Source organism: Anastrepha ludens, chromosome 6 (assembly GCF_028408465.1).
Source record: "Anastrepha ludens isolate Willacy chromosome 6, idAnaLude1.1, whole genome shotgun sequence".
Taxonomy (NCBI): domain Eukaryota; kingdom Metazoa; phylum Arthropoda; class Insecta; order Diptera; family Tephritidae; genus Anastrepha; species Anastrepha ludens.
Window position 1 is genome coordinate 86,137,684 of NC_071502.1, and position 16,305 is coordinate 86,153,988.

General features: G+C 40.0%; 2 protein-coding genes across 3 annotated transcripts; one reads left to right on the forward strand and one right to left on the reverse strand.

Annotated features, from left to right (window-relative positions):
- The first annotated feature begins 594 nt into the window (after positions 1–594).
- On the forward strand, positions 595–7,630 carry LOC128865666 (CASP8-associated protein 2). Of its 2 annotated transcripts, none has more exons than XM_054105903.1 (6): positions 595–781; positions 848–1,038; positions 1,123–1,704; positions 1,759–2,741; positions 2,803–3,069; positions 3,131–7,630. In XM_054105903.1, the coding sequence occupies exons 1-6, from the start codon at positions 719–721 to the stop codon at positions 7,420–7,422; spliced, it is 6,378 nt and encodes a 2,125-aa protein (XP_053961878.1). In that variant the 5' UTR covers positions 595–718; the 3' UTR covers positions 7,423–7,630. The 2 variants fall into 2 exon arrangements, with proteins under 2 accessions (XP_053961878.1, XP_053961880.1); XM_054105905.1 differs by having other exon boundaries at positions 3,176–7,630.
- On the reverse strand, positions 7,424–15,496 carry LOC128865667 (aquaporin-11). The gene is made up of 5 exons (XM_054105906.1): positions 15,388–15,496; positions 13,459–13,732; positions 13,093–13,367; positions 8,154–8,292; positions 7,424–8,031 (listed from the first exon to the last, which is right to left on the reverse strand). Exons 2-5 carry the CDS (start codon positions 13,634–13,636, stop codon positions 7,832–7,834), a joined length of 792 nt encoding a protein of 263 aa, XP_053961881.1. The 5' UTR covers positions 13,637–13,732; positions 15,388–15,496; the 3' UTR covers positions 7,424–7,831.
- Positions 15,497–16,305: the final 809 nt, after the last annotated feature.

A 16,305-nucleotide genomic window follows, 5' to 3' on the forward strand; every position in this document is an offset into this window, starting at 1 on the left:
TATTTTCAACAAGACGCCGCTACGTGCCACACAAGCAGCGAAACCATTGATCTTTTATGGGAAAAGTTTCGGTCCGACACGGTCCGTGTTATCTCTCGAAAATGTGATCACAATTGGCCACCGAGATCTTGTCATTTAATACCTTGTGACTTTTTTATTTGGGGCCATGTGAAAGAGAAGGTCTACGCCAACAGCCCAGGGTCGATTCAAGACTTCAAAGATGGAATTCGTGAGGCTATCGACTGCATAGGGCAGCAACTTTGCAATTCAGTTATGGAAAATTTCATGAAAAGGATGCTGTCCTATAAGCGTGGTCGTGGTAATTTGCCTGATATTATTTTCCACTATTAAAGACATACCCTTCTCTTTATAATGAAATAAACATCCGATCATTAATATTAAAAAATAGCGTTTTTCTTTGAATATCAAAATAACACCTCTTATTGGAAAAGCCTTTAGCATATGTTAACAAGTTGTACTATTATACAACATAATCCTCATAATTAAAGTACGTCTTTTTAAATACACCCGTATTTTTTAAATTTCCAATCCAAAGCGAATTATTTTTGATGCAACTCTGTGACAATGCAATTGTTTTTTTGTAAACTCAGTGACAGCAATATTTTACATCGATGATATATTTTATTCGACCAGCTTTTCAATAATCGCAAATTCTCCGTTTAAATACCAATAAGAATATAATTAAATAAATATCTAGATGGATATAGATGATTTGGATATCTATGATGATTTGGATACATTTCAACAGGTTGAAGAAAAGGTGATACTAAATATGGTTGGCCAGTACTTTTTCTGTATCAATCTGAGTTTCCTTATTCTTTCGTAGAAAAGCGCCGAACTACTTTCATTGGAGTCGAAGTACAATGATTCATTGAAAACAAATGAAGAATTGCAGAAGGAAAATGCAGACTTGAAAAAACAGTTAAAGCGTTTAAATACAAATTTTCAGAATTTGCTAAATACAGCAAAGGCAGAGATTAATCGCAAGGACAAGCAAATTGAGCGATTACACAAAGAGTAAGTTTGTATAGTGATAGAATATCAACCAAGAAAGGAAGTGGGGAACAAGTCCGTACTTATTAAACGATATTTTATTTTCAGAAAAGATGATATCTGTTTCAGAAGGAATCAAAGGTGGATGGAATCAGCAGACGTTGCTAGCACTAATATAAACCATAGGAATAAAAACGTAGATGCGCGCATTTTAACACAAAATTCCAAAACCCAATTTAACCACAATATAGAAAATGATACAAACCAGGTGCCTTGTATTGCAGAGCGTAAGGTATCGGACGTAGGTACGAAAACCTCATTAGACGCATACGCACGCATGCGTGAGGAATCTCTCAAATCTGCGCGGCGAGATAAAATATCTGAGCGAAGGAATGAAAGTCGTTCAGACCACGAAGAAGACACCGGCCGACGTCATATGCAAAGGGAAGAACATAAGCTCTTGAGATACAAGGAACATGGTAGGGAGCGTGTAGAAAGTGGACACAACACCACAAGGGACAATAGTCACAGCTATAAGAGCAGATCAAGAGAACATGTTCGTGCGGAAAAGCGCGATAACAGTAGTAATCGTAGCTATTCGGATTCAAAAGAAAGAAATGCTTACAGTAATAAAAGCGAATATAGTGGTAGCCGGCAACATTCCTATGATACAAAAGGCAACAAGGAAAGGTAAGTTTCTCAAGTATTTTATTGGTTAATTAATTAAAATCTTTCATTATAAAGACATGGCAGTGGAGATAGATCAAGATCCGCATATACCGAAACAAGTCGTGAAAGGCACAGTGGCAGCAAAAGAACCTGTGAGGATTCAAAGAAACCAACCACCTATGACGATAATAAGGCTCATAAAAAACGGAATAATTCGGATAAGAATACAACTGACAAGGTGGTTAAAGCGTCGGACGATATTGACCACCAGCAAAACAATCTTGTGAAATCGACAAAAAATGTCGAAAGCACATGCGAAAACACAAAACTTGCGTCCATAAAAAAAGTCGAAGAAAATGCTAGTGATCTACAAGAGTTGAATAAAACGAGCACACTAAATAAAATCCTTTGTGAGGAACTGGGCGCAAACCAAAATTCGTACAATATTGAAGAAAAACCAGTAGCAGAAAATAGTCTGACAAAGGAAAATTTGTTGGCGCTGGGAACAGAAACTTGCGAAAAGTCAAGTTGCAAGATGACTACAGATGGGAAGATTTCGCCACAGATGACAGTTTTGTTTGAAAACCTTTTTGGAAGTTCGCCAAGCAGGAAGCAAAGTATGCACTATTCTTTGTTAAGTAGCGCAAAGTTGGAGAACAGCAGCAGTTCGACAACAACTTCGCCAAGCAAATATACCGATTCTAGTGAACAGATTGCGCCAACTTCGAAAAATAGTTTACCAAAATCGGAGGCTGATGAATGTTTTGTACCGATTAAAGGTAGTGAGCCAGAGAAGAGTTCTCTCTCTGATAGAAACAGGGAAATACAAATTAGTGAAGAAAATTCGGATGACACTACAACTATGTCGTCCAATAGTGCGAACGATATCGCAGAAACTGTAAAACCCATAGAAGTATCAACGCTCATTGCACTGTCCGATGATGAAATTCAAACTGAATTTGCAAATGATGGGGAAAGAAATGATACGACTGATGTGAAGTCTAAAGACGAATCGACGTTTGAAGGGCCAACAAACGTGGTATTAGCTGGTAGTGGTGGTAAGGGCAGAGCTTGAGGTTTTAATTCTTTAAATACCAAGTAACAATCTTTAAATTTTAGGCCGGATAGAAACTATGCAGGATGCACGCCTTCCAAATATATACGAAATACGGGCACTACAAAGGCGACTCAAAGCAGAGGCAGCAAAGCTTGTCAAAAATTCAAAGCTATTTGGGAAGACCTCAAAACTATCTGTAAAGACTTCAAAACCATCTTTGAACACTACAACACTTGCACTGAAGACTTCAGAAATAAGCATTAAAAAGACAGAAATGACTTCCAATACGATAGCTGCAAGCTTCATTAATCCTGAGGAGAATTGTAAAGGTATTATTTTAAAATGTATTATAATGAAGTTTAATAAATCAGACAATAATTTAACTATCAGATGCTGAATCGCAAAACCAAGGCGTTAAATCCGACTCTCTTCTAGATACAACCAAAAACTCTTTGAGCAACCCACTGGAAGAAAGCGTTGTAACGGATGCTGTCGTTATTGCTAACGACCAGAAAAAGGAAATAGGAATTACTAAAGAGGAAAGTGGTGACTTTGAGAAAAAGAAGCAGCACACAAATTCGGAATCTGAAAATATTGTTGAAAATCCTGCCATTGCAAAGAGTGCAACAACCGATTCTATTAAATTAGAGCAAGAGATTTCTGTTTGCAAGAGTACAGCTGAGAAGCTTGCAATCACAAATAAAAAAGAAACGAATGTTGTTGAAGTGCAGTCTCGTTGTCAAACACCAGCTAATAAATCTATTGTCTCAAATAAAACTGAAGCTGAGGCAAATGATTTGTATAAAGTGAAGTCTAATCGTCAAAGTAAATCTGAGATACGGATAATAAAAGCTAAGGAAACAATACTTGAGGGGTATGACGTAGGTGAATTTCACATGCAATCTTCTTCCAAAGGTAAAAATTCTCTATTGCCCTCAAATAATGAAAAATCGAGAATTCAAGCCAATGCACTATCAAAAAGTTGTGTAGTTGAAGAAAAGATGTCAGGCAAGTTCCCAGCAGTACTTTCGACTAATCCAACTGAATGCCATAAACCGATGGAAAAAGTAAAAGATATAGCCTCAGCTACAGAAATTAGTGATCAGTCTAAAAACAATGAGATTTTCCAGAGTAATATGAGCTGTGAAAATGATAGTTTTTCACGGGAAGATCCCGCAAAAATCACTCGTTCTTCTGGTCTGGAAGTAAATCATGGCCTGGAAGGAAATGTTTTAGCTCCATGCGAAGATGCTGTCAAAATGAAAGGGGATACCGCGAATCCGGTAGGCAAAAAGGAAAGAAGTAATAAGCAGAAAATTTCTGATGGACAGGATATTGCTCAAGTACAAAAATTTGTCGATGAACTTGACATTCTTAATGAGCAGAAAGTTGCTGATAAGCAGACAATTGCAGATGAACAGGAAAATGTAAATAAGCAGAAAATTGCTGATGAGCAGGAATTTGTTGAGAGGCAGAAGATTACTGATAGGCAGGAAATTGCTCATGAACAGAAAATTGTTCATGATCGGGAAACTCCCGATGAGCAGAAAGTTGTTAAAACGAATGAAAAAATAGGAATCGAAGTACAAAAATCGGCTGATGGAGAAGTGGAACTAGCGAAGCACAAATCTTCGGAGTCGCCAAACGAATGCTATTTTGCAATTGAAAATGAAAATACGAATGCAAAGAGCAGTGAAACTAAAGCAGCTGAATCGTCCAAGTTAAACAGAAATAACAGAGTGGAAAGTAATGAATCAATCACGCAACGGGCATCTAAAGACGACAATTCGAAGGCAGTTAACGCCGAAAATTCTGCCGTAAATGTAAATGTTAATAGTAAGAATATTTCTGCGATCGCTAAATCTGATTCGGACGTTCAAGCAGATAGCAAGCAGAAGCGAGTGGATGAAAAAAGGGCGGTTCTGAACGGCGGAAACTCACAAACTGACAATAATCGTACAAAAAATTCGGACATTAGAGCTGAAAGCGAATCTAAAGAGCTTCAAGACGAGTTGTCTTATTTATTTAGCAGCAAGGAAGTTAGATATTTAGACGAAATACAAGCAAAGTCGACAAAAGCATTTGCACCCAAAGCAGGTGAAGAACATTTAAAGAAAAATAAAGGTAGTGCAGCTGATGATCAAAACTCAGAAAAACAAACAAGAGAGCTTGTGAAAAGCAGAGAACTGTCCCTTGAACGCAATGCGCTGCTATATAACATGAAACGTGCGGAAATCATGAGCAAATTCAAAATACCCAAAATTAGTGCCAAACGTAAAAGGGAAAATAATGACGAAGCTAACAAAGCAAACGCGAGTCTCGAAAATGGAGCGGCGTCAGAAGATGGCGTAACCAGAAATCCGAAAACGAATGACGGTGTGGAAGAACGAATGGACCGGAACAAGAAGAAACCCAAAAAGGAATACAATTCTATAACTGAAAAAATGCTCTTAAAGAAAGATGAAACGAAGGTTGTGGAAATAAATGCAAACGCAGAAAGAGAAATGATAGATAAACGACTGCCGAACGGGCGAACGCCAGAGGAAGAACAAGCATTGTCTGCAGAGCAAATTCAAAGTGAACGCATAATAAAGGAAATCGATAATTGGGCAAGGAGAACGGTGGGAGCAGCATCAGAAATTATAGAAAATACTATAAATGAATCTGGGAAGCCGCAAGATAGCGGAGCAGAGCTGTTAACCACAAAAGGTAAAAGCAAAGTAGTTACAGCATCAGTAACGCAGGAAGGGCAACAAAAAACCGAAATAAACTCAACATTCCCGGTTGTGCAAAAGTCTTCCAAAATGGGTATTGAAAAATCGCTAACACCACCAATTTTACCACCTCAGCTCTGCGAACAGCCCGAACGCGGGGAAAAAGAACAGTTAGCTAATATTGCTGCAGTAAACGGCGGTGACTTGGAAAATGTGCCAAGCCATTTACCAAATAAGCGTTGTAAACACAACAGCTCAGCTGACATGAAAGCATCAGATACATTCAATAACCAAAAGACTGATAAACACAAACCTCCTAAAGATAGTAAATCACACCAAACACCTACCAATAAATCTGAAGTGAACTGTAAAGGGAGAACCAAACACGTCGCGGGAGTCCAACAGCAACGAACAGGTCAAGCGAATGTACTATCAATTTGCAGTGAAGAAGGGAGTGCTAAATATGGGAAAACGCATGATGGAGTGGACCAGAACGCAGTTGCCGACGGGGAAGCCATTGCTCCAGGAGTAGGTGTTCAGGATTTATCAAAAATGGTGGAATCAAGCGAACGGGCAAGAAAAGAAATGACAAATGAATCACAAACTCTAAAAATAAAAAAGACTGAAAGTGGAAACAAAACTGGCAATGAGATAATTCAGGCAATTGAGCAGTTAGAGTGCAAATCCAAAATTCAACATTCAACAGAGAAAGTAAGCTCAACTTCACAAGCAGATTCGAAACAAGTTGCAACCGATATACCGAATAACAATACGAAATGTAGTTTTGCAGAGAAGCCAACGGAAAATCACAATTCTCACAAAGAAAAGGTTAGAAATACTGCGGTTGAAAAGAAACGAGACACAGACGAGCAGCTTATTTATGCGGCAGAAGAACCAATGGCAGCAGACAGTCATGAGAAATGCACAAAAACTACAGAGAATATGAAAACAATAGAAAACGTGCAGAAACTGTCTTACAAAGAAATCTCTGCAACGAGAGAGGCAACTGAAAGTTTGCCTAACCGCTCGACGAACGTAGTTCCAAGTTTTAGTAACACAATTATAGATCGTCCCAATACAGCAGAAACGGGTGTACTTCCTGGAAGTGAATATAAACACTCCAAACCGTTGAAAAGGCACAGCTCGGATGTGCGCACGAATGATGAGTGCGAAGTAATTTCTAAGCCGCATAAACGTAAACGCTGCCAATTGCGCATTGAGGATAGCGAAGAGGAGGACGCGTGCAACACAGAATGTGCCACAACAATGTTACCAACACCAGAGCCACAAGAAGTTAGCGCAACGGATTCACAAGATATCGATATACTCGATATACTGCAGAACGACAGAGTCAATGATTCGAATGCCACATTGCCCGCACCAGAAACACCGTCAGCATTACCGGCCAATATCAGCCAGGATGAACAGTATAAGGAGATCGATTCGCGTTTGGAACAAATGTTCGCATCACCCAAAGTGACGGACAAAACCGCTAGCGCACCGCAAGTGCGCACATTGCCACAACCAAATGCTGATATTGGAAAATTAAAAGGCTTTCAGCCAGTGCAGCCGCATTCGGATGAAAAATCTGCACTTGAAACTTCAGCGACCATGCCGGGCGCGCTTGAAACTGAAAAAGCAGCGTCGGCGAGTGCAACGCGTTCCCTTGACTTTAATGTATCCGATAGTTTGCTCAGTGATATCAGCTGCACTGCGCTGCAAGTGTCCGACCCAAATGTTACTATCGATGAAACGAATCACAGCGCCATGAGTATGAACTCATCGCTCAGTGACGGCAATTTGAGCACGAAACGCATATCGCTTGGTTCGAGTGATTATCGTTTCGAAAAGATTTCGGACAATGTCGTGAATTTATTTATAACGCGCAAACGTCGTGGCAAACGAAAGGAAATGATTGAGGCAGTAACAACAACAACCATACCAACAAATACTGTATCAAAAACATAGCTTGTAATTTTTGGTTAAGTACAACATAAATATATTCTGATATATTTATAAAACCATTGTATATTTGTGGGGTTGAATTCATTTGCGCATGTACTTATTAACGTATTTAGTATGTATTTACAATATTTGTAAGATAACAACTATGAAGTATTCAACACAATAACAATAACAAGAAATGAGAGTAATTTTTTCGTTGCCTTTAACTTAAGTCTTTTTGTTTTTCTTAACAAATTAAAATAGCCAATCATGGATGGTATCATAAAATCAGATATACGTGCATTAAAATGTTAAATCGTAGCGTCCATTCAACAGATATGCATAACTAGCTGCTCCTTTGTGCTATCTACTCGCTAAGGAGATCTCAGGACCGCTTAATTTTCGGTTTTTCAATTGCCTCCTTCGACTTGTGTTATTCTTCCTTCTCTTTGTGTTCGCCCACCAAAAAGCGTCGCACGATCGGCACTCTATAAATGGGCACTGATAATAAGGCGCCAACACACGCGCCAATCCAATAGACGATGATGTGCTCCAGGTTGGTGTGCCCGCGGCAGCCCCACTTGAGTGCAGTTGCCAGCACGGGATTGAAGTAGCCGCCTGAGTAGTTAAATGCTGAAAACATCATATAATTAAAAGCATAAACTTTTCTTGAGTCGGATCTCACGTGTTCCATTTGTTGTGCGTGGATGGATCTAATAACTAATAGTGTTACTGTTTGTATAACTTTCGCTTACCTGCAACAACTAAACTGGTGCCGATGAACGAGTCAATGATGGTGCTGAATTTCGGCTCTTTCTCGCTTAGCGCTTTCGATGCAAGCCGGCAAAGTAGTGTGGCGAATCCTTCGATAGCGGCTCCGAGATAGGGGTGCACCTAAAATATAAAAAATGGTAGGAAATTTTTGATTTTAGAAAAAAAAAAAATTTTTTGTCGTGATAGACTATTAAGTACAGCACTCAGACACAATTAATTTTCTTTAAATCTTCTCGTCCTCTGAAGAAACCAATAGCCAAACCAATTAAAAAGTCAGAGATCTCATTACCTGCGAAACTCACGTGTCCTGGGACCAATGTTAGCATCAGACTATTATGTGTACCGATATAATTCAGCCTGGGTTTACAGGACTCGACTACACTTGAAGTGGTTGGAGTGCTGTCTAAGGCCATGAGCGCAGGTTGGCTGCCTCTCCATCCGTTTCCACAACAAAGTTCACCGCTTCTTGAATAGTTTTGTTCCGCTGAATTCCACGCAGACTCCAAAGCCGGAGCTGTGCTCGGTCGTGGAGCCGTCCGTGAAAATGCGAAAACAGTGTTTGCTGGGCTCATTTTCTGAGTTTTAAAACAGTAGCCTCTGGCAGCACCACACTGTATCTCTTTTCCCAGTACGACTCTGGATGGCATGGTGTCAAGGGGCATGGCGAGGATCGTTGAATCGAAGTCCATGCCTACTCTGTTGTCCAATGTCGGACAAGGGTCGTACCAATTCCCATTGTGTTTCAGCCTGCAGATGGCCTTCAATGCCTCTCCTTGGATAAAAACATCAAGTGGTGGTAGACTAATCAGAGCATCTAATGCCGGGCCTGAAGTAGTCGGAAAAGCTCCGACGCAACAGATGGCCACAGTGCGTTGTAGTCTCTATAAGATCCTCTTGACTCTCACGATAGGGAGTCTACTTATCCAGACCACTGATGCATAGGTGATAATAGGTCTTATTATAGCCGTGTAGATCAATAGGACCTTGCTAGGAGAAGGACCCTAAGTTTTCCCATAAACAGTTGTTGCACTGCCAGAAGGCTTTCAGTGCCTTGGATGTCTTTGTTTCAACGTGTGATTTCCGTCTTTTAAAATAACCAAAAAGCTACATCTTCTAAGCTCTTCTTGAATACGTCTTTATACCCGTGCGCATGGTTGCATGTAACAGGATAGAGCAATCAGGATAAGGTACGGTGCACTAAACATGGCTAGTCGCTCATCTAACATCCCTCTCCCTTTGGACCCAACCCGTCGAAACAGCAAGTTTCCTGGGCCTACGGTTAGATGAGCTAGATGAAGACGACTGGTAATCTTCTTTGCACTGACAGCGTTTAGTATGCTACTACAACAACAACATCAATGAACATAGTAGATTTAGCCATGTCTGTGTCTCCGTCTGGCCATGCGCACGATAAGTCGAGTAAAAATGAATATATTTCAATGAAACTTTATACACATACCTATTAATGTTTTACCAAGGTAGGCTGGTAGGAGAAAGAACAAATCGAGCAATGACCACGTCCATCTCCCGCAGTGGGAGGTGACTTTGCTAAGGCTTGAGCCACGTTCAGTCGAGTCAGGAGGTATCTCTTCGACTACACCGGCCGAGGTTCTCGGGATAAGGGAAGCTTGCGGTATAATCAGAAATCATCCACAACATCAGTCAGAAGTACGTATTTTTCACATAGTCAAGCAGCCATCTTAGCTATAAAGTCACCAAAAACCAATTCAAAAATCGTCAGGCAATGCAAAGAAGAATTAAATGCCTTAGCACGCACAATATACATCTCTTACAATTGGAGACCTGGCCATAGGAGCATAGAAAGAAAGGAGAAAGCTGAAGAGCTGGCAAGAGATGCGACTTCCTCTAGAGTATCCGAAGTGCTAGTAGTGGGCGGCCACTGAAGCGTCTACAAAACGGAGATATTTTTGCAATTCCATAAGCAGGAAGATTGGGTGGCCGTATAACGATAGATGTAGAAGCTGCCATCAAGAAGATTCTAGGGACACAGTTTCCTACTATCTGTGTAAGTGCCCAAATCTGGGTATTCTACGACATAGAATGCTGGGGAATTTCTCAATGAACAATTTGGTAGAAAGAAAGGAAAGAAAATAAATGACTTAGGCAGATTTATAGTAAAATCAAGATCGACGATATCCCGGACCAAACACGACTGCAACTACTGGACTGGACAGTATAGAGACACAATAAACGGCATTCATCGGGAGACGGGAAGGTACTCCGCACGACACTAACCATATATTCACTAAATTTTTTAGTAAGGAACGCAGTATACGACGGTCGCTGAAAGTGCAAAGCCATTTTGAACCCTCCCTCACATAAAAAAGTCGAAGAAGTCTCGAATTAACCTCAAATTTCATATGTAGAAGCACTACATTGTTGTTGTAGAACTTAGTTCCCATCAGACCTAAGCGTAAATCGAAGAAGGTGCCAAAAAGTTTCGACATGTGACTCAAAAGAATTCGCTAAGTAGGAAGCTCCTCCTCATAAAAAATATTTATCGTTCGGAATCAGCTTAAAACTGTAGAGTCCTTCATATTGATATGTTGCCATTATCAGACCCGGAAAAGTCTGAATTAAAGCTGACTCTTTGGAACGATCCGCGTCGCTAATCTTTGCTAAGTTCTCAAAACTGTCAAATTGGCTCAACCAAGTCATAAGGCGTTTTACTGAAGGTGCAAAGATTCTACGCTACGACCGTCAGCCAAAGTTGCTTCGATTGTCGCGATATGCGAATAGGGGAAAATATAATCTTTATATTCCATTGGTAATGGTTATACGGATAAGACTAAGGCCTTTATACACTGCGACCAGATTGATCTATAATATTAAGTACTTAATTGTAATTATTTAGTGTTGCGAGGAATCGAACCTGCTACTTAGGAGGGAGCACTTGTAAGTCTTCCTCCTCTAGTAGGTGCAAGCCCGGAATTCTGTGCCTCCTGTTACGTATTGCGTCACCGTGGGTGATTAAGTGTTCTATAGAATCCTCTTCATCACAACAGTATCTGCATAAACTAATGCTAGACAGTCCTATTGTATTGAAATTTTTATTGCAGGCAAAGTGGCCTGTGAATGCTCCACAGAGTAATCTGAGGCCCTTTTTGTTTAGGGTTAGAGCAGATTTTGCTCTGTTGGTATTAAAGTTCAGGAGCTTTTTGGAGTGATTAAGACCGTTTGTGCCCTTCCAGTTCTCCTTGGTTTTTATTTGGGTCCATTTTTTGGTTTCCTGTTTTAGGTTGTTTTTGTGAAAGCCGAAAAATGAGGTTGGTCTAATAAATGACCCTTCCGCCCCGTTTTTAGCATAAAAGCCTGCCTTCTCATTTCCTTCGTATCCCTCCAGTCCTGGTAACAAAGTCAGGGTAATTTGTCCTCTATAAGGGCTTTTGAATTGAATGTAAAGCTATTTAAGGTTTTGAGGACTGATTAACTGCCCGAAAGTATTTTATTTTTTACTTTTTCGAACTCTGTTTTGGACACCACTCTTTCCATTAAGGTGAAAAGCTCCGCATGGAAAATTGTGTTATCTGTGCTCAGCGCTAAGGACTTGTGTGCTCTAGGCCCCACTATTCCTGCTTCTACTCTCTGGAGCGGGTATGCCATTGCTGAAAGAATTTTGAATTGAATTTTGACTGACGATTAGCTAAACTTGGACGCTGTAACGCACATCAGACGGTAAGTACCTTCTAGGAACTTCAGCTACATGAAAGTTATATCGAGTGCGCACAATATTATTTTAAGTTCTAAAATATTCTACAACGAAACTTTATAATCTTCACACCTTTACGTCTTATTGTAATTAAATTTAAATTTTATTTTTTCTACAAATAGAGAGGCCTACAGTCTTCTATCGTCTCCGAGCATCAGCTCATTTCTTTGAGAAGCTATATTATTTCTTGCGAGAAATGTATCCGGAGATTTGTCATTGTCAGCCGAAGACGACTGACGCTTATCTTATGTTGTACTATATGAACCAACAGATTTACATTTCGAGATGTTTGCTTATATAGATTTTTAAATCAAAGTTACTTTCGATGAGAAAATCATTTGAGCTGAAACATGCTGATTGTGGAGCTCAAGCTTTGCACTACGAAGGTCATTAAAACCACAAAAATTATGAGTCGTCTAAGAAAATATATTAAAGAATTCTGAAAGTGGGATTTGTGGTACCACTTTCGTTGACAGTTTTTATTAGCTGCACCTGTTTAGCTCATTCGGAAGACTTGTGCTACCTAGCGGGAAAACATTGATGTCTAGAAACCTTTCCAGCTCCTCCGGTTGAGCGAATACGGAATACAGAAGGTTGTGTTCCCCCGACAGTCGGTTCGACCCGGATTTACATCTGGCCAAAGACTGTCACTTCAGCAGCGTTCCCGTATATGTATCGTGAATGTTTATGCTGTTACAACACCAACAACAAGAGAAGCTTGCGCATATTGCGGATCGATAATCGACTCTCAGTGAATATGACAGAGTCGTTTTTGAGCTGATGTAATAGTGGATTGTTTTGTTTTGTTTTTAATTTTTTTGGTTCATAAACAACTTGTCTCTTTCTGTTCTCTTTTCTATTCGCTTCACGTTTATTTTAAGCTATCCTAACTTTCCTCTCTTGTTTACAAATCTTTGCTATTTCAACGCTCTCTGCCTAGTTCTTAAACACAGCTTGTCTGTAATTTCGTAAGCGCAAAGTTGCGTACTTTTCCCCCCTTCAATTTGCTCAATATTGTTTTTTATCATTTTTGGTTAGCTTCCATGTTTTCGCACCTAGCAACTATTACGAGGGACTACTTTATCACTACATTGCCTAGTTTCCATTTGAACTGCGCGTTATCCTCTTCAACCTAAACTCTCAAACAAATTTTTTTATATCATGATTTCGGTTAATTTCATATGTCTTACCTGTAAATCAGCATTGCATTCCTCAAAAGCACGTCCCTTATGTGTTTCGGCAAATTCGAACCACCAAAAGACCTGAACTATGCGATAAACACAACAACCTCCCATTAACTCGGCCCACGTGCGTAAGGCGACTTCCTTCAGAGATGTCTTGCCTTCCACCAAGTCTTCCATATGAGTGTACGGGCAGGCGGAAGCATCACCCCATACCTTGCCCCACCAAATGGTAAGCATAAAAAGGAATACCGCATAGGCAGCAACTCCAAAATTATCGGCCACTATGAAATAGATGAAAATGAGAAGTTCCAGAAAATATATTGTAAATGGAAGGTGTCTCACTTTTAACGAGGACGTGGGTTTTATACTCACCAATGATTAATTCAAAGCAGCAAGCGCATAATTCCGCTGCTGCGATTGCTTCGTTAATGAGCACCGGGACGATGCCCTCTCGATCGACGAAACTCTTGGCAAGACGACGAGCTGTCTGGGCAAGCACACAGTAACCGATCATAAAACCGGTGCTGATACCCAGCGATGACATAGACATTTTGTTGATATTCGTACGGCTAGTCTTCGACTTTACTTATACTATTACTTAAGTCTATGACTAGATTGAAGAAACATCCAGAAATTCTTAGAGTTTCTAAAAGAGAAGGGAAATTGTTTATTTGTAGAATGGTGTTTCAATACGTATGAGGAACTAGAGAGGGACTCAAAGTTGCCTCACTCGACTGCAGTTTATTTAGTCACATAAGCACTGAAACTAGTAATTGAGTTTGCGCCGCGCCGCAGAGTTCACATATCTTGGTAGACAAATTATTGCAATCGGTGGCTCGGTTGGTCGGGAAAAACCTGAGTCATTCCGTTAACGTAGAACCGGCTGCTATGGAAATGTCGGTTTTATTGTATGGTTGAGAATACTGGCTAAATTATAAATCGATGCCTTCGCACAATAATACGCGCTTTGCAGCTAGACAACTGGATATCGAACGCTGAATTGCAAAAAAGTTACAATTGACGTTGAAATCCGAAGAGGAATTGGGCATGGATTGGACACATCCTCAGAAAAGTAGCTCAAGAAATACCAACGATAGCTTTGGAGTGGAACCCACAAGGTTATGGGCGCAGAGGTAGACCAATCGGATCCTGGCGACGCAGCCTGGATGACGAAATAACCCGCATTTCTACGAAATTCGGTTCTACGTAACCGGACCGATCCGGATTTATGTATATCCAGCCAAGGACTGTCACTTCAACCACTTTCCCAGTATATGTATGGGGAATGTTTATGTTGCTACAACAACAACAACAAAATAACCCGTAATGATCTTACTTGGACTTAATTGAGGCGAAAGGCAAACGATAGAATCAAGTGAAAATCATTAACTTTGGCACTATGCGCCACATAATCGGCGCGTACGCAAACTATAATAGTAATAATATTCATTTATTATTTAAGTTGGTCTGATTAGGGATATTTATTTACAGCCTATACAAAACAAAGCTCTATGCAGACATAAGATGTAGTTGGTCAAGCCGAAACAATTTTTTTTTTATGTTCAAAACACCCCCAACGAAAAATGTACTCCTTTTCCGTATTTTAAGGTATGTACTTCCGTGCCCAATGCAAGTTCTAGAGGAAAGAAAAAAATGCTAACTATTTTAGTTGGTAGGTATGATCCTACGCGCACTGCTTCCAAAGTGATGACATATTAAACATTTCCTGGTTGCTTCAAATCAATTCTTTGAAATTTTTTCTAGCCATCCTTTTTCATTATATCCATTCATTCATGAGACACGTATGTATGTATGTAAGGACAGCTTGAACATATTTTTCCAGTTAGCATTTTTTCGTCAAGTCCATTTGTTTTGTAATCATATTCAATCATAACGCTTGTTAAGAAAAATTTGCCTGTTCCTTGTCTACGCTCGCCCCTCTACTTTGGTCTTCTGCTCAATGTGTAGTCATCGCTGAGCGCACTAATTCAGTTGGCTGGCGGTACTATAAATAGGTTTGCTTTTTAATTTTCACAGAAGACCACCATCGAATGTCTATCACAAATAATTTCGTCTAAGTAAATTTAAAATATTTTGCTTTGCAATTAACACATTTTATGCAACAACAATTTGTATACAAATACAACCCGTAACATCAATTAACAATTCGACCGTTGATCTTCCACATAGAAAAAAAATCGCAGATAAAATCATTGATCTTGAGTTTGATCAATGTCTGCAAATACCAAGCGTCGGGAATTGAAAATATTATATGCGATCGTTCTTTTTGCTTTAATTTACCCGTTAGAAGTGCTCCGACCGATTCGATGGACGAGAGATGACTACCGGTGGTCGCCCGCTGATCTGACGACAGCGCTGCTTTCATCGTTAGAGAATAGTTTTTGTTTTTCGGCTATTTCGCGATTTGTTGTTACATATTTATTATTATTTACATATATTACAAAATGAATGGAGGGGCGTAGATGGTCTGAAAGAAATGGGTAAATTTGCTTATGCAGGACGTAACTGCAAATTATATTATAATTTTTTATTTTTCTTTTTCTTGGCGCAATACTTTCTGGTATGAACGAAATTATCAGTTAATTATATACGGCATGCATATCGATAAAGACATTTCCTATGTCAGCGCACAGTGTGCCAGCATGCAGTTACGTCGTATCGACATATTTGAAAGTAAGTGAAAAGTTGTATTAAGATTTGTTTGGTTTTTGAAGTGAAGCCGGTTTAATAGGAAACCATGTCGATGTACTAAGACGATCCGCCTCATCAGAGCCCTTTACGAGAACTCCGAACTGGCAATGCTTCAAAGGGACCCATTCACCACCAACGTCCTATGAGCCAATCGACCATGCACAAAATAGGTATCTTATGGAGTATCACCAGATATCTTGAGGACCTGGACTTCGCAGATGACATCTGCCTCCTCTCTCACAAACTCACTCACGTTGGCACGCATAGCCGGACTGGAGGTCAACACCGCGAAAACAAAAGCTATGAGTGTCAAACACAATAAGGCAAGACCTATATAATTGTTGATGGGCATCTGATGGAATTCACACGCTTAGAGAACCACCAGATATCACCACGAGAATGGGACTAGACGGAAACCCGCAAGGGAGCAAAGGTCGTGGTCGTCCAAAGATCACTTGGAGAAGTCGATGTTGCGCGAACCAGCAGATGCCGACATCGCTTGGGAAG